The sequence below is a fragment of the Anoplopoma fimbria genome, chromosome 12, assembly GCF_027596085.1.
Source record: "Anoplopoma fimbria isolate UVic2021 breed Golden Eagle Sablefish chromosome 12, Afim_UVic_2022, whole genome shotgun sequence".
NCBI classification, from domain to species: domain Eukaryota; kingdom Metazoa; phylum Chordata; class Actinopteri; order Perciformes; family Anoplopomatidae; genus Anoplopoma; species Anoplopoma fimbria.
Genome location: NC_072460.1, coordinates 3617657 through 3641015, shown reverse-complemented (window position 1 = coordinate 3641015; position 23359 = coordinate 3617657). Strand labels below are relative to the sequence as shown.

The 23359-nt window shown below is 38.1% G+C and overlaps 2 protein-coding genes across 4 annotated transcripts in view; one reads left to right on the top strand and one right to left on the bottom strand.

The window, feature by feature from the left end:
• Positions 1–23359, bottom strand: part of ptpn11b (protein tyrosine phosphatase non-receptor type 11b) — a 263988-nt gene that overhangs the window by 212253 nt on the left and 28376 nt on the right. For 2 of the 3 annotated variants that reach the window (XM_054610018.1, XM_054610021.1), the window contains exons 12-16: positions 21989–22056; positions 21741–21892; positions 21459–21559; positions 21201–21326; positions 15959–18976 (exon numbers count right to left, since the gene is read on the bottom strand). In XM_054610018.1, coding sequence (XP_054465993.1) covers positions 21239–21326; positions 21459–21559; positions 21741–21892; positions 21989–22056 — 409 coding nt within the window. In that variant the 3' untranslated portion in view covers positions 15959–18976; positions 21201–21238. Of the gene's footprint in view, positions 1–15958; positions 18977–21200; positions 21327–21458; positions 21560–21740; positions 21893–21988; positions 22057–23359 lie in introns of those variants that run through there. The other variant, XM_054610020.1, reaches the window with a different exon arrangement.
• On the top strand, positions 9631–15215 carry LOC129100408 (RING finger protein 223). The gene is made up of 2 exons (XM_054610024.1): positions 9631–9759; positions 13355–15215. The coding sequence occupies exon 2, from the start codon at positions 13455–13457 to the stop codon at positions 14172–14174; it is 720 nt and encodes a 239-aa protein (XP_054465999.1). The 5' UTR covers positions 9631–9759; positions 13355–13454; the 3' UTR covers positions 14175–15215.

The following is a 23359-nucleotide window of genomic DNA, read 5'->3' as shown; positions in this document are numbered from 1 at the left end:
GACTTTTTTTCGACATGCTATACTATGACTTATTTTACATGCTATTCCATGGCTTTTTTCAGATTTTTTTGCCATGCTATAATATGACTTTTTTTCGACATGCTATTATATGACTTTTTTTCGACATGCTATACTATGACTTTTTTAACATGCTATTCCATGGCTTTTTTATGACTATTTTCAACATGTTATAGTATGACTTTTTTAGATTTTTTTTACCATGCTATAATATGACTTGTTTGACATGCTTTGCCATGACTCTTTTATGACTTAATTCAACATGCTATTCACTGGCTTTTTTATGATTTATTTTCATGTGATATACTATGACTTTCTTTGACATGTTATACCATGGCTTTTTTGATGACTTTATTCGACATGCTATACTATGACCTTTTTCATGACTTTATTCGACATGCTATAATATGGCTTTTTTCATGACTTTTTCCGCATGCTATAGTATGGCTTTTTTTTTTCAACGTGCTATACTATGACTTCTTCCGCCATGCTATAGTATGGCTTTTTTATGACTTTTTTCAAATGCTGTTCTTTGGCTTTTCTTTCAACATGCTATACTTTGGCTTTTTTATGAATTTATTCGACATTCTATAATATGTCTTTTTTATGACTTTTTTCGACATGCTATACTATGACTTATTTTACATGCTATTCCATGGCTTTTTTATGACTATTTTCAACATGCTATAGTATGACTTTTTTTCGACATGCTATACTATGACTTTTTTATGAATTTATTCGACATGCTATAATATGTCTTTTTTATGACTTTTTCACATGCTATTCTATGTCTTTTTATGACTTAACTCGTCATGCTATACTCTGGCTTTTTTCAGATTTCTTTACCATGCTATAATATGACTTTTTTTTGACATGCAATTATATGGCCTTTTTCGACATGCTATACTATGACTTTTTTACATGCTATACTATGACTTATTTTCGACATGCTATAATATGACTTTTTTTCTACATGCTATACTATGACTTTTTTTCGACATGCTATACTATGACTTTTTTAACATGCTATTCCATGGCTTTTTTATGACTATTTTCAACATGTTATAGTATGACTTTTTTAGATTTTTTTACCATGCTATAATATGACTTGTTTGACATGCTTTGCCATGACTCTTTTATGACTTAATTCAACATGCTATTCACTGGCTTTTTTATGATTTATTTTCATGTGATATACTATGACTTTATTCGACATGCTATACAATGACCTTTTTCATGACTTTTTTAACATGCTATTCCATGGCTTTTTTATGACTATTTTCAACATGCTATAGTATGACTTTTTTTTCGATGATACTATGGCTTTTTTATGAATTTATTCGACATGCTATACTATGACTTATTTTACATGCTATTCTATGGCTTTTTATGACTTAACTCGTCATGCTATACTCTGGCTTTTTTATGATTTCTTTACCATGCTATTCCATGGCTTTTTTATGACTATTTTCAACATGCTATAGTATGACTTTTTTTCGACATGCTATACTATGACTTTTTTATGACTTTTTTTCGACATGCTATACTATGACTTATTTTACATGCTATTATATGGCTTTTTTCGACATGCTATACTCTGGCTTTCTCAGATTTCTTTATCATGCTATGACATGACTTTTTTTCGACATGCTATACTATGACTTTTTTATGACTTTTTTCGACATACTATACTATGACTTTTTTATGACTATTTTCGACATGCTGTACTATACTATAACTTTTTTTGACAAGCCATACTATTGCTTTTTTATCAACATGCTATACTATGAATTGTTCTGACATGCAATTATGTTTTTTTAATGACTTTTTTCGACTTGCTATTATATGGCTTATTAAGACCTCGTTTGACATCATATACTATGACTTTTTTCAACATTTTTGACCAAATTTATTTTGGTCTTTGATGCTCTAGAAGCAATATAAGTTATATCTAAATTATTCAAATGATATAACTTAATAAATAACTTCTAATCCTGTTCAGAATGTATTTGTTTTTAAAATTCTAAATATGTTTTTAAAAGCAATGACTTAGTCATGAAGAAGAACTGAGTACTGATAAGAGTAGCTCCTGGTAATATTCTGAAACTTTAGTTTATGCATGATTAGCTAACCCTGTGAATCAATTGAGCAAGTCTTTGTTGATGCTTGCAGGATTTCTGCTTATTTTCCCATCACGCTTTTCCACAAAATCACTTTTTTAATGATGATCAATGCACTACAATGTATTACACTTAAGCTTGTTGGTATTATACACAGGGGTAAGCTTAACCTGAGAGGCACATTGTAGGTCAATAAAACCAATAATCTTCTGAAGTACAATGGGCCATTTAATAGCATACAAAAGCATTCAAGCAACATCATTCAAAGTATGTTACCCCAGTGACCACAAGGGGGCACTGTCTCCTTGTGCTTCCACTGACAGAAGTCAAATGCACCGAACGTCTCCCTGGAACTTATCTGTTTCAATACATCAACATCAGCATCTCAGATTGAATATATTTGGTAATTATCTATCATATATTATATATATCTTTGGAGTTTTGGACAAGTGATAGTGGAGGAAAATGATTCCTATTATGAACTGTTTATTTAACCTTTAATTCATTATGGGTTGACTTAAGGTGTTAAACCCTATATACAAAGATCATGTTACAGTATAAACTTGGGCTTCCACTGGGTGCACTGCACAGATTCACATGTCAGTCTTATGAACGAAGACTTGTCAGGCTGGTCAGGCTCAGGTTAAAGGATAAGTCTGCTGAATGTGGATTAATCCACCGCTGCATTTCTACATCTGTTTTTCTTCTTTTTGAGTAACGTCTGATAAAGACTACAGTTCCAAGCTGTTTAAGGAAATGATTTAGCCTTTAAAAAACATAAACTCTACTCAAGGTAAACTCACTGGTCTGTATTAACCAGTGGGCTTGGGGCTGAAAGCTATATAAAGATAGGCTGGAGAGGTTGGTAAATATTGAGAGACACAGTTCGTTTTCAGCTTTGGATTTTAATATTAAAATGACTGTTCTATTTAGTGAACCAGCTTCAGTGTCATGGTAGGTTGAGTACTAGGACACTTGATGGAACCTAGCCAGCGTTAATGAAATTGAACTTGTGCCTTTCCTGCTTTGACAATTTCATATATCTGCTGTGAAAAGGGCCTGTTGTTGGTTTCTGTCTGGGATGGGATTTTCGGGCAATTTGGGGACAATAACAAAAATATACAATATTGCCAAACTGAGAATATCTCAGAGGCCTGATACAAACTGACGAACACGTTCTATCTGCCAAGGCCCACCCTTTGGAGACAAACTTTCATTTCATTTCCATTGATGGATGTTTGTAACCTACCTTTAGGATAGATTTAATAAATTACACAAGTCCTGCATGATTTACTCATTGCAACTCAAATCAAGGCCAATGAATGCAAAAACAGGTATGTGGAAAATACTGTCATGGATACCAAATAAAAATTAAAAAAATGGAGCAGGACTACAATTTCAACATTGGATTTCTAAAGTGTTTGCAGTATAATTATTTTGTTTTCCAGCCTGTTCATTTCTGTGAGATTTGTTCTTTGGTGCACTAGGCATAGTGCTGCTCAACACATACAATGTGAAATGGGCCATGTGCTTAGTTAGCTAGCTGTTAAGTTAACTATTACATACGTTTACACATCCCTGCTTAAATCTTCACTTAAATATACACTTGACCCCTAAGAAAAGACTTGTTTTAACATACTCTTAATTTGTTTGTTAATCGAATTTTATTGTGAATTTTCATAGTTTTTGTTCTTAAATTTGGTTTTATACTATTTAACTGTGATTATTGTCACCATCAGTCATCAAGCAAAATTCCTTGTATGAACTTACATACCTGGCAATGAATTGTTTCTGATTCTGATTCTGATTCCAACATGTACCCTCTATTGTTCGACCCTCAATTTGGATAAGAAACTCTATTTGGGGGGGAAAACCTTTGAAAAATAACGATCCCCTACTTAGGATTGCCAGACATACAATAGTGCAGTAGTAGAATTACATGAATCAATTTAATGCAATTTTAGGAAAATAAATGTGAGCTGAAGAAAATGTGAACTTATTTGCCATTTCACTTTTTTGGGTTATTTTTTGCATTTAGTCTTAAGTGATGATTATGCCATGTTGTTTTACTGCTTTTCATGCATATGTATCCTTTTTTGCAATATCTGCTCTAATAAAGTGCTATATAAATACACTTTACTTTCTTGCTACTTATTTTAACTGCTACATCTACTATACTTCACGGGGAAACTGCACTGCTTGATTTCACTGCTAGGGGGTCTCATGGCAAAACTGAGACTCTGGCTTCTATTGATTTGCACACATTCTTCCCACTCTATTTGCACTGTGTACTTTATGTACCCTGTAGCTCACCAGGTACCATGCATGGGTGTACCACAAACAAGCAATGCACATGAAGTACTTTGCTTGGGATTGCTGTGTTATTTTTGTAATTTATCCATGGGAAATGTAACATGTATCTCGATGTCCCCTTGCTCAATCAACAAATAAAAGTATTTAAATAACATTCACTTGGCCAGATAGCTAATGTGAGGCCTTTCATCATCTCCATGTTATACACATAAAGAAAAAGACAAGAACAACACTTTAAATTTAGCATAATATGTATTGGAAAAATGATAAGCTGCAGCCGATCCATGGAGGAAAGTCTTAATGTTGTCAGTGATCAACAAAGTGTTTAAAAGGGAGTGACATCAGGTTATTTTTACACCGCATCATTTTCCAAGAGTTATTTTGCCTGTATACAATCATGCAAAACATAGACTGAATAAACCTGATACATGAATATAACAATATGTTGACATGGAAGGCCAGTGTGCTGGAAAATGATCAGCTCAAACCAAACAAAAAAATATAGCATTCCCTGATTTAAAAAGAAAGCTCTTTGTTGTGGAAAGCTTACAACAACTTGGCCATGACAACTTGGCCATAAAGATAAGTCGATGACCTGAACTGGCTTACAGTAAACTGTAAAACAGACCCTTGTAAGATTGTTAACCAATATTTCCTGTGTAAACCTGCTTTGTTTTGAGGTCCTTTCGAACATCACCAGTCAGACCTCACTATGACCTCTGTTCACTGTTTTCTAAGAAAAGTTTGTCCTCAGGTCAATGCTGCAGTCGAAGTAAAAAAGATGCATCTTCAGAGCAAAGTTCATAAAAAGGCAACTAATACATTTCGATTTATTGATGACATAAGATGCTAGAAAAAGATTCTATAAAGTTTCCAAAATGGGAAGAGTTGCTTCTCAGGGGACCATGGACGTGCTCAGTAAATGATCATGAGAATGTAATTCATAACCTCATGAAAACCTCAGGAATGTCTGGTTTGTAACCTGCTTTAACTCATCCAAGGAAGCTATACTCATCCTACAAAGATTGGTCATTTTGTTACTTTTTTTATATGTTAATAAAACCCAGAGCATTATGAATTAAAACTTCCTTCTTCCTTGATAAAGACTTGGCAAGAAGACACAGAGGGCACTACAGTCAGAGTCGCAGGGCCAAAGATTATTTTAAGGAGAATAGAATGTTTTGCGGTTGTGGGCCATAAAGATAAATTGATGACCTAAATCTGCTTACGGTAAACTGTAAAAATGGCTTCCCATAAGATTGTAAACCAATGTTTCCTGTATTCACTTGCTTTGTTTTGAAGTAATTTGGCACCTCAGTCAGACCTCACTGTGACCTCTGTTGTCTGTTTTGTAAGAAGTACGTGACTGGACAAAAATCTAATATATAGTCTAAATTGTTTGTTTTACAATTTATTAGCAATGTGATTTATTTCAGTGTACATCTTACATAGAGATGCTCAATATAAAACTACAAACGAGACAATTTACATTTATGTGAGCACAAATTACAGAATCTGCTGTATTTGCAGCCCTTAGCTCTTATATTTTAATAAAACAATATCCCATTTACCCTAAAACTAAACTCTTCACTCTTGTTCTACTGAAATGTATTCCAGCCCCTCCACCTTAGCATTTATTGGATGTGGGCTTTTTATTGAAGTCCAACAGTGACCTTCTCTCATATGTGGCTCCGTGATTGTTGACAGTAAGGAGAGGACGCAGGCAGGAAGTTTAGACATGCTGGGTGCGAGACTCCCTGCCAGAGGTTTTCACATTGGAAAGATTGACGTAATGCTTATGGTAGTTGCTGAGGTGTAGAGAAGTAAATGGGTGTTGGAAGGGAAAAGCACCTTGAAGTGTTCTTCATCACCTCCCTAGAAGCCCTATATATCAGCTACCATGTCCAACAACAGTTGCCTTAGGATTTCATGCTTTATCCAAGCATTGCATCCTGAACATCATATCATGTCACATATTCGGTATAAGTAAAGACATGTAAACAAATAACTTACTGAAATACAAATGCCATCTCCTAAAAAGGAAATAATTGCAAATTACAATTGATACTGACATAGGTCTTTTTTTAAAGAAATCAATTAATTAAAACAAGTCTAAAGATTAATGTAAAACGTTTAGAGCATAGTGGGGACTAAGTGGCCAAAGACCCATACCATAACATAACAGAAACAACTTTAGTTTAACTCCAGGACCTTTTAGCATGTTACAAACCTCTCTCTTTGTCCTCACATTTATTACTTCTGTACTCTTCTGTACATTTATTACTTCTGCAAAAATGTCCAGAACATAGGTTAAAAGATGTCACTTTTCCCCTTAGGTCAATGCTGGAGAAAGATTAAGACCTAAGAGCAGGTTTCATAAAAAGACAACTAATACATTTAGTCTTATTGTATAAAAGTTGATACAATATTCTACAAAGAAGGTTTATACAGGTGCTCAGTAAAGTATCATGCCCATGTCTTTAGATTTTCTTCTGTACAAGTGGAATTTGAAATGGTACTAGAGGAATGGTCAAGAAGTCACAATACATGCATTCATCCTCCCTCAACCAGGTTTGACCAAAAAGTATTATTTAGACTCTAAAACACAGCCAACATCTGGAACATTGCAATACTTTGTGTTTTCATTCCTTTCTGTTGGGAATGCTTCTTTAAGAATTTGGTCCGTTATGGAACACTAAACTTTTCCACTGAAGCTTAAGGTGGTAATTAATAGCAAGAAGGATAGAGTATACAGCCATGTTAGCAGTTCTTTTAGGCCGTATTTACATGTAGACACGGTGTTGCTTATTGCTAAAGCTAATGTAAGCATGCTAACATGGTCACTATGACAATGCCAACATGCTCATGCTTTGCAGGTATAGTGTTTATCATGTTCAGGGACAAAATTTTAAAAATGACTATGCAGGGCCAGCTAAGTTGCCGCAGTCTTGTCGTTGAAGTGTAGCTCACGCCCTTGTTGACGTAGTCATGTAGTTAAATAGCTCTGGGAACTGGCTTACAGTATTTTCTTTGTGGATAGGACTGAACAGGGTAAAATGAAAATATGATTGTTTGATTCTTCACAGCGTCATTGGAGTGGTGAAAAAAGTTGAGACCAACTCAACACAGCATTAGGGATTCCTTTTCAGGGGGAATATTATTGTCTGTATAAAATATCATGCCAATCCATCCAATAGTTGTTGAAATAAATAAGTCTTGACCAAAAATGTACCTACCAAACTCTAGTTAAGCAGCTCGCGTGGCTAAAAAAACAAAAACTACAGCATTACTAATAATAACAAGCATTAAAAGTTATTTTTGCAACAGCCATTTTGACATGGATGGTAAGCAGTGTAAACACAGTTGTAATTAATAAAATGATTATGGTCCAATTCTTTTTAGTGTGTCACAGCCATTCCAGAGAGCTAGCATGCTTAACACCAGGGCACTGGGCCAACTAAATGAATCAGGGCAACCATTATTTATTACACCAGTGTTTAAGCTACAATGACATGTCAAAATGGCTGTTGTGGAAAGGGCCTATTAAAAGCATGAGCACTTGTTTAGACAGCTAGAATGAAACCGATCCGTTCTTAAAAATGTGATCAATCAAAAAACATCATATCAGAGGTAGACAATACTGACCAAACCCTTCCAGATATTACAGTTAATACAAGGCCACTATCGCTAAGCCAGTGTACACAAACCCTACTGCTCATTCCTTCCAGCTGCCTCCGATGTTACATTGTATGTTTTACCCTGAAAAAAATGCAGTTGCATAGGTTCGGCCCTTGGTGGCCTTGAAAATGTCATCTTGGCTCTCTAGTGTCGGAATAACTATCAGGCAGAGTGGAAAGACAGTCATCAGTGTGTCATTTTACAGCCTGCCTGCATTCAAATCTGCCCTTGTATACCCCACCCCAACCTCTGCAGCAGCTTCACCCAACCCTCCATCCCACAAGATATCTTACTGTAACTTATTACTTTCACCCAGCCAGCCACTACATTCTTGATGTGTTTATTATAAAGCCAAGTTCATTGATTCCAGGAAGGGGGAATAAAACAGCTGATGATTGTATACCTTTTCCTTCCTCAAAGCACTCACAACTCAGCGCCCAATAAATTACTTTGCTGATATGATACGGCAGTATTTGGGTTTGGGTTACTAAATAACCGAGTCAGTTAGACAGCTGTTATTGCAGAGACATGCTATTGCTAATGGCCCAGAACCATTAGTCATTACCATAAAATAAAATGAGTAGTCAAATAAAAAGTCTTCCACACGCCCTTTCTGGCTTGCATATCTTAATGAGCAGGAGCATCTGTAATTATATAATGAATGAATGTTTATAAAAGGCTTTGAAACGAAGATTTTGAGAAAAGCTTGAAGATGATCTCATCATCTAAGACTAAACATTTTGTCATTTATTTGTTTATAAAAAGTTACTACTCCGACTGGGAACAGCCTGGCTTGTGCTGATGTGTCATGTTGACCAGCAACACTGTATGCCAGTAAGGAAGTGGAACAACAGGCTATTCACAGAGAGTGGCGCTCCGGTGGGAAGACAGTCCTGTACCGCCACCTGTTACCTTATCTCTCACTTAATGGAAATTAATCCTTTATATGTATCGTTCAGCTTTGTATGTTTTGTGCATAATGTCTAGTGCAGTGGTGTTACATTGGCTGCCTCACCGAGTGTGTATTTAGTCGTTCTATGGGAAGAAAAAAAGATGTAGCCTGCAGCGTTTTTTTGCAGTTGAGTGCAGATGGGACAAAATTTTCATAAGCAATTAAATGCTACTGTCAGTTGAAGATTTTATCACCTTGTGTGTGTTTGAATATTGGGCTGGAGTCTCAGGGTGGGGGGAAGGAAGAAAAGAGGTGAGGAGAAAAGGAAAAGAAGAAGATATCAACATAGAAAGGGAGGGGTGACATGAGGGCAAGAATGTGTATTACTCTCCTTGATGACTTTAAGCTTCTTCCTACCCCTCCTTCTTTTCCCCTCCTCCCCACCGCCTCAAGGCCGGGGCACTGTTTTAACCATTTGCATAAAGTCCTAAAAAGGGAGTTGCCAGAGCAGAGCACCCAGACAGAGCAAGCTATTACACAGCCTCTGAACAACCCCACACACACCTACACACACCTGTGACCTGTCCAGCAGAGTATTCAGACGAGTAACAGAGGAGGACCTTAGCTCTGGAGTCAGTTGACTTTGTCGCCAGGGAAATGCATTTTAGAGTGCAAAGGGAGTGAGCTGAGCCCTGCCGAGCTGAGAGAGGACCATCTGATATCTTCTTCAGTTGACAGGTAAACTGATCCTTTACTATAAAGCCTTTGTTCTTTTTGTACCAGTTTGTGGCTTACTGTTTGTTTTCTTTTAAGCAGTTTCTTTTAAAGTGAAGATCATAAATGACAGTGAGTGAAGGGATTTTCAAAAAAAAAAAAAAATACATGTAAAACTTATATCCTACTTATATCCATTATGAATTAGGTATTTTATTTTATCACCTTTATTCAGTTACAAATAAATGTGAGAGTGCAGGTGTTATCCATCACAAGGTGGTTATCAGAACTCCAGTGGTAGCTGCGAGAGCCAGTAGTCACTTTTCATGAGTAGCTTTCATTACATGCAGTAATGTACTGTTACTGCATGTACTGTACCCTGCTCTTCTGTTGTGTTTACACATGTGCTATCTGTACATGCTCAGATCAGTTTTTGCCTCACCCTCACGTTCTGTTAAAGTGTCAGTAGCAGTTTAACCCCCCCCCCCGCCCGCCCGCCCGCCCACAGTTCAAACGGCAGGTGGATCCAGTTTCATTTATCTTTTAAACTGAGAACAGGTAGGGCAGCATTGTGGTTGACGGTTGAGCTTCAGACACACACAGCTGAGTCTGACACAAAGGGGTTGAACCCCCCCCCACACACACACACACACACACACACACACACACACACACACACAAAAACGTGCCACTGATAGCGACGAAGGACCATAAATTGAAGCACAAAGCGGAATACTGTGCTCAGACAATAAAGGGACCTCTCCCATGTTTGAAGTTGCTATTTGGAACTCAGCCAGGAAATAAGTCTAAGTTAATATTTGACTCGTCTGTACATTGTAGAAACCTTTTGCCTGACCCCAAAGTAGAGGACCTTTACTCTACTGATTTTAAACTGTTTTTAAAAAAAATAATTCTTTTTTCATCCCACTTTAAAACAGTCTGTTGCTGTGTAAATAGGCAGTACATAGACAATTAGACCCTCTCTACCTCATAGCGACTCTATGTAAATTTAGCTAAACAGTTTCCATTGGGTCTACATGTGATAATTATACTAAATGCTAAAACACATTGTAACAGCAGCAATGAAAAGAAACAACTGTCAAGTCAGTGAACAGAATCAAGCTAAACTTCATTAACAGGAGCCAACATTAGCTACCATAAACTACTGGTCATACCAGGACAATTAAGACTGCTTCTGATAAGATAGAAGTTACATTTCTTAACAAGTCACTAGAAAAGAGAACTAGTGGGGACACATTTGACTTCACAATGAAGAGGTTAGACTGTGTGTTTGTTCAGTGCTGGTTGATTTACTTAGTGCTGGTTCTACAGGCAACATGGCCTGGGGCTTTTGGAAACCATCTCTCCTTTTAAAAGGTGCAATGTGTAAAATACGGCCGGAATTTTAGTTAAAAGCATTAAAAAAAATGAACTTATATTATCAACAGAATGTGAAGAGGTTACAGCGTAGACGTTGTGTTAATGTGTTGCAGAAATATTTACATGCTATTTAAATAAGCATGCTAACCAGCTAGGACCAAACCCACCCTGTCTTGTAATATTACTTCTTCCTCTAGAGGCGAGGTTACTATATATTCCACTCTGCCTTTAGTCAAACATGAGACGTTGTCAATTACATATCCATGACCCATGTGCGTTTTGATTGTTTGTGTTTTGGATTAAATCCCAAGTGGCATCCATCTCAACCGAAGTGAAAAGCATAGTCGTAAATTTCAATTGCACTTGTTATAAAAGACTTTACAGTAAGTATTCCAGATATCCATTTTAGATATTTATTTTCTTCAATTTGTCTGGTAGTCATTTATTGCGGCTGTACTTAGCAAACTTAAGCACCCTCATTTAAAAAAATTATGAAACTGTATAAATATTTGAATGCTCAGATTTCCTTGAATTTTTCATTTAGCTGCGCTCTCACTGGAGGCAGGTATTTTCTACTTAACAGCCCATCATAGTGAGGCAAATTTTATCTGGATATACTATATAGTACAGGAGGCTCCAGGAAATGACCACACCAGATAACAGAATTTCAACTTGAGCAATAGGGAAGTTAAGTCTGGCTCAGTGTTTAGGTTAGGCTTAAAACTGATAAAATAGGTGTAATTATACAGAAAAGCCTGACCTCATCCCACTAAAGCATGTTTGAATTCAGAAGAGACGTAGGCGGAGCAGGAATTTCAAGGGTAGATGGAGTGATTAGACGGAGAACAAGTAGGGACTTTGTGTAGATCGGAGTACTGCTTTAGGACTTGCCCCACGGGCACAGAGAGGAGAACACCTGTGTTCTGACTATCCATCATCCCTAACACACGGTGTACTTCACAGTTGTATCCTTATATACCTTACCTACAGTAAGCAGTAAATCAACATGATATATTCTTATTATAGATCTAAAATAATTAGAAAAGGAGACCATCTCAGGAGAAAGTTAATTAAAAGTTAAGTAATTTTGTCCCATAAACGTAACTTTCCACACCTGCAGGTCCAGGTGACCTTCAGTGACCCAAAACCGAGTTTATTAAAATCTGTAGCGTCCCTGTACTGTGTTGTCTGATACACAGTACGTATTTGAACACACAGGCTCAAAAAGTCACGTTAACAAAGCAGCCTATGTTTCTCCCCGATTCTCTTCCAGGGAAGGCCACACACTGTAACTCACCCAAAACAATCTCTCATCAGCTGTTCCATGCTAAAGGGCCCAAGGACTCCCTGTCCCAGCTGGTGTACGTCTGCACGCTATGCTGACTACCATTATAGACGAACTGCTGGAACATGTACAGTGCCAGTCAAAAGTTTGGACACACCTTCTCATTCACTTTGAAGAATCTAAAATATAAAACATATTCTAATATTAAGCTGTCACCTGCAGGGTGTTGGATCAAAAGATAACAGGGGCAGTTAATTTCAAAAGCTTGAAATAGCTCACAAAATAGCACTTGAATTATACTCTTTAAAAGAAAACCCCACAAGATTTTTGGGTAGATAAGCCCAAAAAAATACATTGTACAGAATGTACTATTCCTCATCAATTACACTATGTACAACAAGAATGTGAAGACCATAGAGTTTGCTCTCTATTCAGGTCATGAGCAAGTAAAAAGCCCCCAGTGTCAACATGTTTATAATGACGCATTATTACTCGGGTTAATCAGGTGATCCATTTAACATTAGTGACATGACGCTCAGCAAATGATGAGGTAGAGCAGAGTCATTCAACATTACAACACTAACTCATGTGGGCTGAACACTGTCCTTTCCGTTCCTATCTTGGCATGTCGTTGACTATTTGTGCTTGTTTTGTTGCTTTAGTAAATCCCCAATATAACTTAACTCAGTTGACCCATTTTGCATCACATTGTACCTTTTTGGATTACTCATTGACAGACCAAACCCTGTCAGCCTTGCAGTATTATCTGTGATGTGGGTGAAAATAGTTCAAAGTTTAACATTTCACTTCGCTGTATAAAATAACTGCCCTGATTGACTGAAATCCTGTTAATTTGTTGAGATCATGGTTGTACGGTTTGTTGCACAGTTCTCATGATACAGGCAGCAAAATACCATCTACAATATGAAATCTAATCTGTACTTCTCTTTTAAGACAATTCAGAAGTTAAGGACAGACCAAGTAGAGGAAAGAAAGGGCCGACTAGTCCAAAGGAGACTTAAACGAAGACGAGGGTAGGCCTCTATCTCTGAAGATGGAACAGTCTCCGCAGATTTGGCACATGCAGTTCCCCCCCCAGGACACTAGTGGAGAGCTGAAGAAGAAGGTGTCAGTCATGAGCCAGCCGGAGTGCTCCATCTGCTACAACACCTACGACAATGTCTTCAAAACACCAAAGCTGCTTGAGTGCACCCATACCTTCTGCCTGGAGTGCCTCTCCCGCCTCATGGCAGTCTCGCTGGCTGACCAGGACAGTAACGGCAGCAGCAATCGCCTCTCTTGCCCCTTCTGCCGTCACCCCACCACGCTGCCAGAGGAGGGACCTCCGGCCTTGACAACCAGCCGTGAGGTCCTCTGCAAGCTGCCCAGACACCAGCAGCAGGAGGAGCCTGTGTGGCTTGAGGGGGAGAAGCTGTGCTATAAAAGCTCAATACATGACGCCGACTCTGGCACCCCTGAGAGTCCCAAGGCCCTCTGCATCTGCATTGACATTGGGGCAACGAAAACAGTGGATGCTCCGATCCAGACGCAGCCCAGAACTTTTGGTATGCTGTACCGGCTGGCGGACTGGAAGAGGATGGTGCTCTTCATCGTGCTCATGGTGCTGCTTGTTGTAGTGGTGTTGTGGCCGTTGCAGTGTGTATTCAGCACTGGGAACATGCGCTGTATGCGAGAACAGGTCGAACCCCAAACCACCACAATACCTACCACTGCTTTCAGCCCGTCCACCAGACCACCTGGTCTGACAGAGTAAATTTACAGACTGACTGTACATCATTTTGGACATTTTTTGTGCATACTCTCATTTTTTCTGAGGGTACATTGTAATTGCCACCTCAGATTTTAAGATGTCTGACTTTAGTGCCCCCCAGAGTTGGTTAAAAAAAAGACAGTGTGGCAGACCCCACCAGTGGACCGAGATGAAAGGGCTGAAAGTAACACGGACTGCACCAATTTTACCTACAATTTTGTGTTAATGTATCATTAAAAATTCCCCATTGTATCGAAGCCAAACAGTGCTGAAGTGAACTCTGCTTTGCAAATATTTGGTTGGGTAAAAAACAACAAATACTCAAGTTTATTGTAAGAAAAAAAAGGTATTTTCCAAAAGAAAATGAATGTAAGCCCAATGTGCCAACCAAAAACTCAAACTTATAATGTACATGTGATTTGTACATTTAGATATGTCCTTGTTTAACAGCACTATAATAAAAAAGTGAGGTATTGGCTCAGATCATGTTTCTGGGAAATGACAGCCTCATTATTATGATTGATATTATTTTATTGTGATCTGTCATGTTCATGAATTTTCTCTACGTCTTGAAAACTAAATTTACCGCAGCATCAGTTAGTGGTTTAATCTCCCCTCAAATATCACACAGCTCCCGACGTGCTTCAACGGAAATTAAAAAGAAGTGTTAGTTAAGGGGTCAACTTGCCAAGCAGTCGAGCCCTTTACTGGCTGCGGGTTGTCATTTCCTCCCTATCTGAACCTTAGACACATCACTATAAAACCGAAGCCCTCCTTTGCCTTGACAGGAAGTTGCCTTTATTTATTCCTGGATTAGGTGTGTCCGATAAAGGAAAAGTTAGGATGTGGGGTTTTTCCAAGTAGCTCACTTATGACACATGGTTGATAAGAAAAGGTAATTGAGGTGGGACCATAACAAAAATGCTACTTCCTGGAGCACCTTGTTAACTGCCAGGAAACATTGTCTAGTTAACCAATAGAAAAAAGGCCTAGTAATGGCTTCGAAATGGGTTGGGGATTTTCTTTTTTCCTCAATGAATGAAGGTAAAAAAATGCCATTAATATTGTATGTAAAAGAATGAATAAAAGCTTATTGTTAGTTGGCTTCATTTCATTCTGGGCATTTTCATAAATAGATGCAAATTATGAAGGTGTCTCTTTGTTAAGTTTTCCCTTCACTCAAATATAGCAGAATAAACAGGCTATTTCCTTGTGGATAAAAAAACTGTTTTATTCAAAACTTAATGTTTCTTGTGTTAAAATGCTGAAAATAAGAGATACCCCAGCACCAACTTCAAACTCACTCTTGTGTTTCCCCCTTTTTTAATTTTTTTCGTGAGTTCTAAAGCACAATTGCGACAGGCCCCTTCAGCCATGAAATAATCTTTATCGTTTAAATTTGTGTTTTTCTAAAATGTATTTTCTACCTCGCCTTTCAATAATAATATTAGCTAACTAAGCAATATTCTCTGCCATCATTCAGTACGGCTTTTCCAACTAAAGAGACAACCATAGTGGATACGATGGAGAGCCACAGCAGGGTTCAACACAAACTGATCTTCTTACCACACTTTCCCAGGTTCTCTACTCCACTACAGGGGCTGTACCTAGAGGCAAGATGCTGGCTTCATTTATTTACTGATCTTCCATTCACGTTTGGGCAGAGGAACCTTTTCCTAAAGTGGATTTTACATTTGTTTTCACAGAGAAAAAAAAAAACTGCCCACGAATCACAAGCAAACACAACAGAAACAAGCAAGATCCATGTGTAACTTAACATAGTGCCATCATAGATTTTTATTAAACTATATGATAATAAACCATTTTGATGCCATTTCTGGCAGCTCATTGCATCAGCAGTTGTAGCCTATACAGCAAAAAAAGAAAAGGCGTCTGGGCAGAGCCAGTGCAAGAAGAGGAAAAAGGGGGAGAGTCTCCTGGACAACATGGGAGCACTCAGTAGATCACTACTCACTTCAGGCATACTGAAACCAACAGAGAAACAAGGAATCAAAACAAAATGACATGACATTATGTTCAAGTAAATGTAAGAGGACAAGCACAAAGAAAATACCGTGTTACTACTGCATACCTCCATGTATGCTGGTTCAGCTCGGAGCCAAAATTTACTTATCAATGGTGAAATTACACCAATAAAAATAATAATAATAATAATAATAATAGTACTAATAATAATTCAGACACAATACAAAATGCAATAGTGGATAAAACAATCAATTAGAAAAAAAACAATTTGAAATGAAACAACAAGAAAAAAAAACACTGAAAAGTCTAATGCACTACCAAAAATACTTCCACAGCCAATGGACATCCACACGTAGCCTGAGGCCAAAGATTCAGCAGTTTCACACTTTCAAGTATTGATGTTTCACCATATCATAAAAAAAGTGAAATACAATAAAAATCTAAATTATCTACAGCCCAAGATGGTTCAGAAACACAGAAACAAAACTACAAAAGTCATCCTTCATTCCCCGGACAAAGATCACAGTTCAGATAGGAAGAGGACAAAACCAAAAACCTGAAGGATCCACACATCTTCATTGTCCAAATTCAACTGAAGTACATCAAGTGGTGCAGCATATAATTCTAGGCAGACACAGGCCTTCACTGACACAGGGCATCAATTCATCAAAATACAGCTTTTATTCACAAAAGGAATCAACCGTTAAAACACATTGGCAACAATTTATACCGGGAAAACTCTCCATGCTGACGGACAAGTGACTGACATCTGTACATAGACAAAACTTCAACTGTGACTTTAATGAAAATGTGCTTTTGTAATTCTTTAAAAGACAGAACTCGCTAATCACTCAGGATGATATGGCTGCTGCAGGTTACACTATTGCTTTATATGAATATCCCCCACAAGGTCAACAGTATCAACTTACTGTTTATTAGAGTCTAATGACTAAGTAATATAACTCCAGTACATTTTGATTAAACTTAGCTGTATTTTAAATCACTTATCTTTAAAAAATCCTGAGCTGCAGCAGCAGAAACTGGACAGTTTATGACTGAAGAAAACAAGGCGAGTCCACTCTGTGCGTGTCCTTCACCTGGTTAGTAGAATAGAGGAGAAAGAGGAATGGTCTGAGCACAAACACCACTAACAGGTGCCACCCATTCATGGTTTATCTTGATGCTTTCATTTTAAAAAAGGGAGACTAAAGGTAAATTATTATGACATCTAGTGAGAGACATTGTAAATTTAAGGGACTTCAGGATGTGCACCTGTATTTGAGTAGGATATTTTGGTGCTGATCCTGGAGGCTAAAAATAGCAAACAATCTGCCAGACAGCGCAGAGGGCTCAGCGCGCCACGGCACCACCGTCTTCGTTATCACATCAATGACGTCGGCTTACTCGCCCCACTATCATCAAGCCTGGATTATGGCCATCTTCTAAATTACTTTCTGGAGTCAAATCTATTCTACAATCTCGGGCAGATGGCCATCTGGCCCACTGTAATCGCCCCCTTTCCCTTGTCTCCTTGTGACGATCTCCGCCGACAGATGTTGAACTGCATCAGACCTGCTGATTAACGAGGACAGCCAGTCCAACGACGCTGAGAGACGGCGTTAAGACACGATCAACTCCAAACACACATTCAGGAATCCTCTCCACCTGCTGACCCTGTCAAATGTAACAATCTATCGTTGATTTCAACTAGAATTGTGCTTTATCATGATCTATTCCACTTTAGTTTATATATATATAAATATAAATCAATATACAATATGTGACACAACCATTATACCCAGACTATCAATTAAAGCCACAAGAAATAATAAAAATCTATCTGATTAAAAGGACACACAAAAAAATTACTATTTCATTAAAGAGTTTGTACTCAAAGTGGGACCAGCTGGAGACCATGTTCAGATGACAGACAGGATTTATGAGTATGTCCCAGAAACCAGAAGAAGTAACCAAAAAATGGCTTCAAGTTCTGATAAAGTAAAGAAAAGCTAATTTGCAGGCGATTACATAACCCTTTAACAACAAAACACTTTGACAATCAGACACCTTCAAAAATATATATATTTAAGAGACCAATTGTTCATCTGAAATTATTATGTCATTTTTCTTTTGAAGAGGGCTTGCTTGCCTTCCCTGTGCCTCAGGGTGGCACAGATTACATAACCGCCCATGCTATCACTCATCGGCCACATTAATAACCACCACAGCTGGAGAGATAGAATGCCGCAAAAACAGACTTAGGGTTTGGAGTTCAAATGAAAGCCAGCAAAGACAGAAAAAGTGAAAGCTAACAGAGTGACTTCTGGCAACAAGCATTACCAAAAAAAATGCTTGGCTTTGACCTCTTCTTCGGTCCCTACAGTTCTGTTCAGTTGAGGCCGGGACAGACTCCATGTTTCAGATCCCTCTTGGATGTTTCTCAGGTTAAACTGGGTTTCCAGGATTTGGAAAGAAGTAACAGTATAGGTTGTAACAGCAGGTTAGGGGAGGCTAGATTACAGACACATCTTGTCACAAGGCACTTGCGCTGGTTAAGAGAGGGAGAGGCTTGAAAGGTTGGGGGAGTAAGGGGGGGGGGGACAAGGGCCCTGAGCGAGAGCACAATGCTGTAGAGTCATCCTCTCTACGGAGGGTAAGCTTTGACTCCAGACAGAGAGGTCCAGCAGGACGGCAGCAGGAGGGAGGGGTCAGCTCACCACCTTCAGCCCAGGCAGGGTCCACTGACGTGGGGTGTAGTCAGAGCAACACACTCCCTCATGGGATTTTCAGGCGCTGATGAAGCGACATCTCCGCTGGAACTGAAGCAAACAAAAACAGACGGGCTGACAAGTGGAGCTAATGGCTGGTGTCACTTTGAATCATGAACACTAGGACCTGGTGTAATTCATGATATGGAGCTAAAGGCAGCATTTACTCACCATATACTGCACCTGCCAGGTTATTTAGGGACCATGCGTGTTTGGATTTTAAATGATTCTAGTTTATGGTTGGAAGTGCTTTCAACCAGTCAGAAATTCTAAAACCTTTATGACTTATAATGGCTTTGCATGTGAAGTTTAAAGGGGACATATCATGCTCATTTGTCAGTTCATACTTATATGATACTACATACTATATATTAAACATATTTTGGGTTTCTACAAGAAACTAATTATTTTTTTGATACAGCCTTTCTGAATTTGACTGTATTCATCCTCTATAGAAAACGCTCAGTTGCAGCCACCTTCCCTTTAAACAACCTCCCCCCCAAAAAACAACAGTCCGCTCTAATTGGCGGGCAAGACAAATATGGTCATTCTCAAGCCGTGGGTGGAGGTACTCAGATGGAGGCCGGGATATTCTAATGAGCCTGCATGTGACATAGGAAGTGGAGCCAGATCTGAATGGCTTGTTGAATCACATGTGATCTAGGCAGCCAGCAAAAAAATGACTGAATTGTCTTATTTCACAGTTTGTGGGTTGGTAGGCGTTTCAGAAACCAAAAAGAATGCGCCGAAGCACGTAAATGTCCGTTTTTCATGATATGTCCGCTTTAAAACAAAAGAGAGTACAGTAAGGCCTGACTGATGCTAGATTATGAAGGTATATATTTGCTTTCTTTTGTCTGGTGAACACATTTGTTATTTCTTGGCTGTAATTTTTTGTAACTTATCTTCTCCAGACATTAAACACGGCTCTAAAAGGAGAAAGAATCATTGAAAGATAAAACTATCTCATTAACCCCCAAGGAGAGAAAAGACAGACTAGACTACAGGTCATTTAGACCAATATCAATTCATGCCAAAAGAGTCGAAAAGGTCCTTCCCAAGCTTATCCACTGATCAGACAGGGTTTATCATTAGACGCCATTATAATATCAGACGTTTGCTGCACATATTGAGTTCTTATTGGTAAGTCTGGATGCTGAGAAGGCCTTTGATTCCATAACTCAGAAGTTTTTATAAAAGGTTCTGAAAGATTAGGATTCCACGAAGAAGAACACTAAAATATTAGTAGACTATACAATAATCCCAATGCTCAAATATAAATAAATGCGTTCTTGTCACTATTACACTTGAGAGGACTGTAAAAGCGCTTTGTGACATAAAAACTAATAACTAAAAATAAATGGGAAAACAAATGTAATTTTGATATTTCACAGGGGAAATGATACGACCATTGTGACTTTCAATGGAAGTGCACCAATGTAGAGAATTTTTATGGTAGTGTCTAATTGGATTTTTTATTACCCCAAATCAGAAAGAACACTTTACAGGAGAGGATACAAAGTGCTGGAGACTGTGTAGGAACCAGGATGCCATATTTAAAAGTTTTAACCATTAAAGAGACAAAAAGGAGAACTGAGAAATCTATAAACCAATACCAACGATAATTGGTAAATGCTATTATTTGAGTATTTCAAAACACAAACAACTATTCAAAATGTGCTAAACTAAATTTGCGAAATTCTTGTAAAGTGCATTTTATATATATTCAATGGTAATTCTAACCCTGTCCGTAAATGTTTTTCACAGTTATCCCTAAACCAAAGCCATGTCTCACTCACTTAAACACTTGTGGGTTCCCTGTCTGCTTTAATAATCACTATGAGAGAGAAATGAAGGGGCTTGTGAGAATTAAGGCTGATTATGATTTGAGCCAAAATTGAATCCTTTGTTGCTTTAAGGGGAGCACAGGTTTTCTTTTAGAGGAGCTCAGCCACTCCTGGCCACTATATGATTTGAACCATTTAAAAAACAAAACATTACCCTTACTAAATGAATTTGACTCACTGGAAGACACTGATTGGAGGGAAAAATCCAGTCAAGCTTTAAGGGCCTTTTGTTTCACATAAAACATTAACAATACCATATATATATATCATGTTTACTAGCTTGCAGTGTTCTTCTTTACCTTTGTAAGGATATGTTCATTTTTGCAGAAGAAAAATACCCAGTGCCAGTTTTTAAACAAAAGAGGCCGAATGTATTTTGCCACAGCACACTGGGAGAAGTAAAGTAATTGTATTCACACAGTACTTACAGAGAGGCAGACAGAGCGACGTAGAGGTCAACAGCGATTTATCTCCTGGTGTTGCTGCTAAAAGACGTCTGAGGGCTTTTAAAGTTAATGTTCTCGTACACACTCGACGCATCGTCATTTGTCATCCTGCAATAACACACAGCGGAAATATTCACTGTCATTTGAACAGCTCCAAACCATTTTCTGCCTCATGTTTTATGATCACATGTTCAATCATCATGTCAACTGCCACTTTATCATGGCATGCATCGTACTTACACAGAAGAAGAGCGTGATGATGCCATGTTGGGCTTGGACCTCGAGTTGGTCATCTGGGGATATTTGATATTGGAATATTCCCTCTCCTTCATCTTATTCCTCTGCAAAGAGACAACATGACTCAGTTTACAGCTTACAAAGCTCTCACAATCTATCATGTATCTATAAGACCTGGATTTATCTTTAAATAGTCACATTACTGTGTCAAAGAAGTGTTATTTGATGTATTTTAAATGTCTTTGGAAACACCACGGTACTGTTGTGTTCTTGTGTAGTGCCTACCTGCTCCTCCTCCAGTCTCTTCTGAGCTGTGTCTATGTACTGCTGCACAGCCATGTAGATGAACTTATACTGGGCCTCTGTCTGCACCATGCCTGACCTCTGCTGCCTTACCCTCTGGATGGTCTTAGGGATGTCGATGTAACAATCTAGACCTAAACACGCACATGTGCGCACACATCCATTATCAGAGTTACAGTACAAATATTTCAATGTAAAAAGTGTGTCAGTTTCATATCCGAGTCTCCCACCTTGGCGGTTAATAACATCAATGAGGATGTCAATGACGATAATGGTGCCTGTCCTGCCGATGCCTGCACTGCAGGGACAACAGAATGAAAAGACGAGCCAGTCAAACACAAGGAAATAAGCGTCAGTGGCAGACAAGGTGAAAAGTCCAAATACTTACTTAAAACAGCATACTTCATTATATCAAGACAGTTATGAGGAGTGCTACATAAGCATCGAGAGCTTTCCCAACCCATCCGAGACAATAGAAGTGACACATGAAAGTCTGAGGTTATGAAATATACGTTTTCACTTGCCAACAGCAATAAACTTGAATTTGTTGTTGTGTCACATATTAAATGCTGTTAGATCCACTGGAGAACTCTCCTCGACTCAGCGTTGTTACTCCACAATAACAACATTAATTTATCAGCAGCCGACGGATCAGTGATGTCTCAGATGTGTTCTGTCAATCTGTCATCATGTTTGTATTAGATGTTGGGGGGACTGGTATGGTGAAATACATGAAAGCACACCAAATGGACAAATCTATTGCAACATTCATTTCCCATCAACTGACTGTGGGGGAAAAAAAGGGAAGAACAAGGTAAAAGAGAATGGAGACCCTTTGATGCTGCTGCACTGTTAATGCTGCAACAGATCTTGATACTATTATCAATATTCAGTAGGTTTTATTTCCCATATTGTGTTGTGCATTCCATGTATTCCATTTTGTATTATTGTGTGTGTTATTAACCATCTCATCTTGAATTAATTATGGCATTCTATCCGTATTAAGTTCATTTCACGTCTATTTTCCTTTATTGTAAAGCATCATCAGTCACCTGTCTGCTGTGAAATAAATATATATTTTTTTTTTTACAAAAATCATGACTACAGGATAACTAAAACAGATTTAGCTATTTCAAATAGACCCTGTGCATTTGTGAGTTTTCATGATAACATTTACATGTAGTAATAGTATATTGCCAAAAGAAGAGCTTTCTCTGACAGTTAAGCAAAGTAACATATACAGCTGCAGGTGGAGGGAGGCAGGAGCTTTAATGGAAACGAAGCAAATAAAGATGGTGTGTTTGTACCAATGTATTGATAACCGTGTCTTAATAATTAGTTTTGATTGTGCTAGTTTGGTGTAGACGTTTTGCCAATAAGTAGGAAAGTGTTTGCCTTAATTATAGCACACCCAAGTGGCCAATTGAAACCATATTTCGTGCTATCATAATTTCTCAAATTCATATCCAGTGAGCAAAGTTTCCGGAGTCCACAATAATTTTACCATCTCATGGAAAATGGATTCAACACAGAGAAGAGGAACAGAAAGGAAAAGAGCAAACAGTGACCCACAGAGGGGTTTACCCATACGGAAAATCCCA

Bases quoted from the DNA above. Each gene is read 5' to 3' on its own strand.
- LOC129100408 (XM_054610024.1), top strand. From the start codon at position 13,455: ATGGAACAGTCTCCGCAGATTTGGCACATGCAGTTCCCCCCCCAGGAC.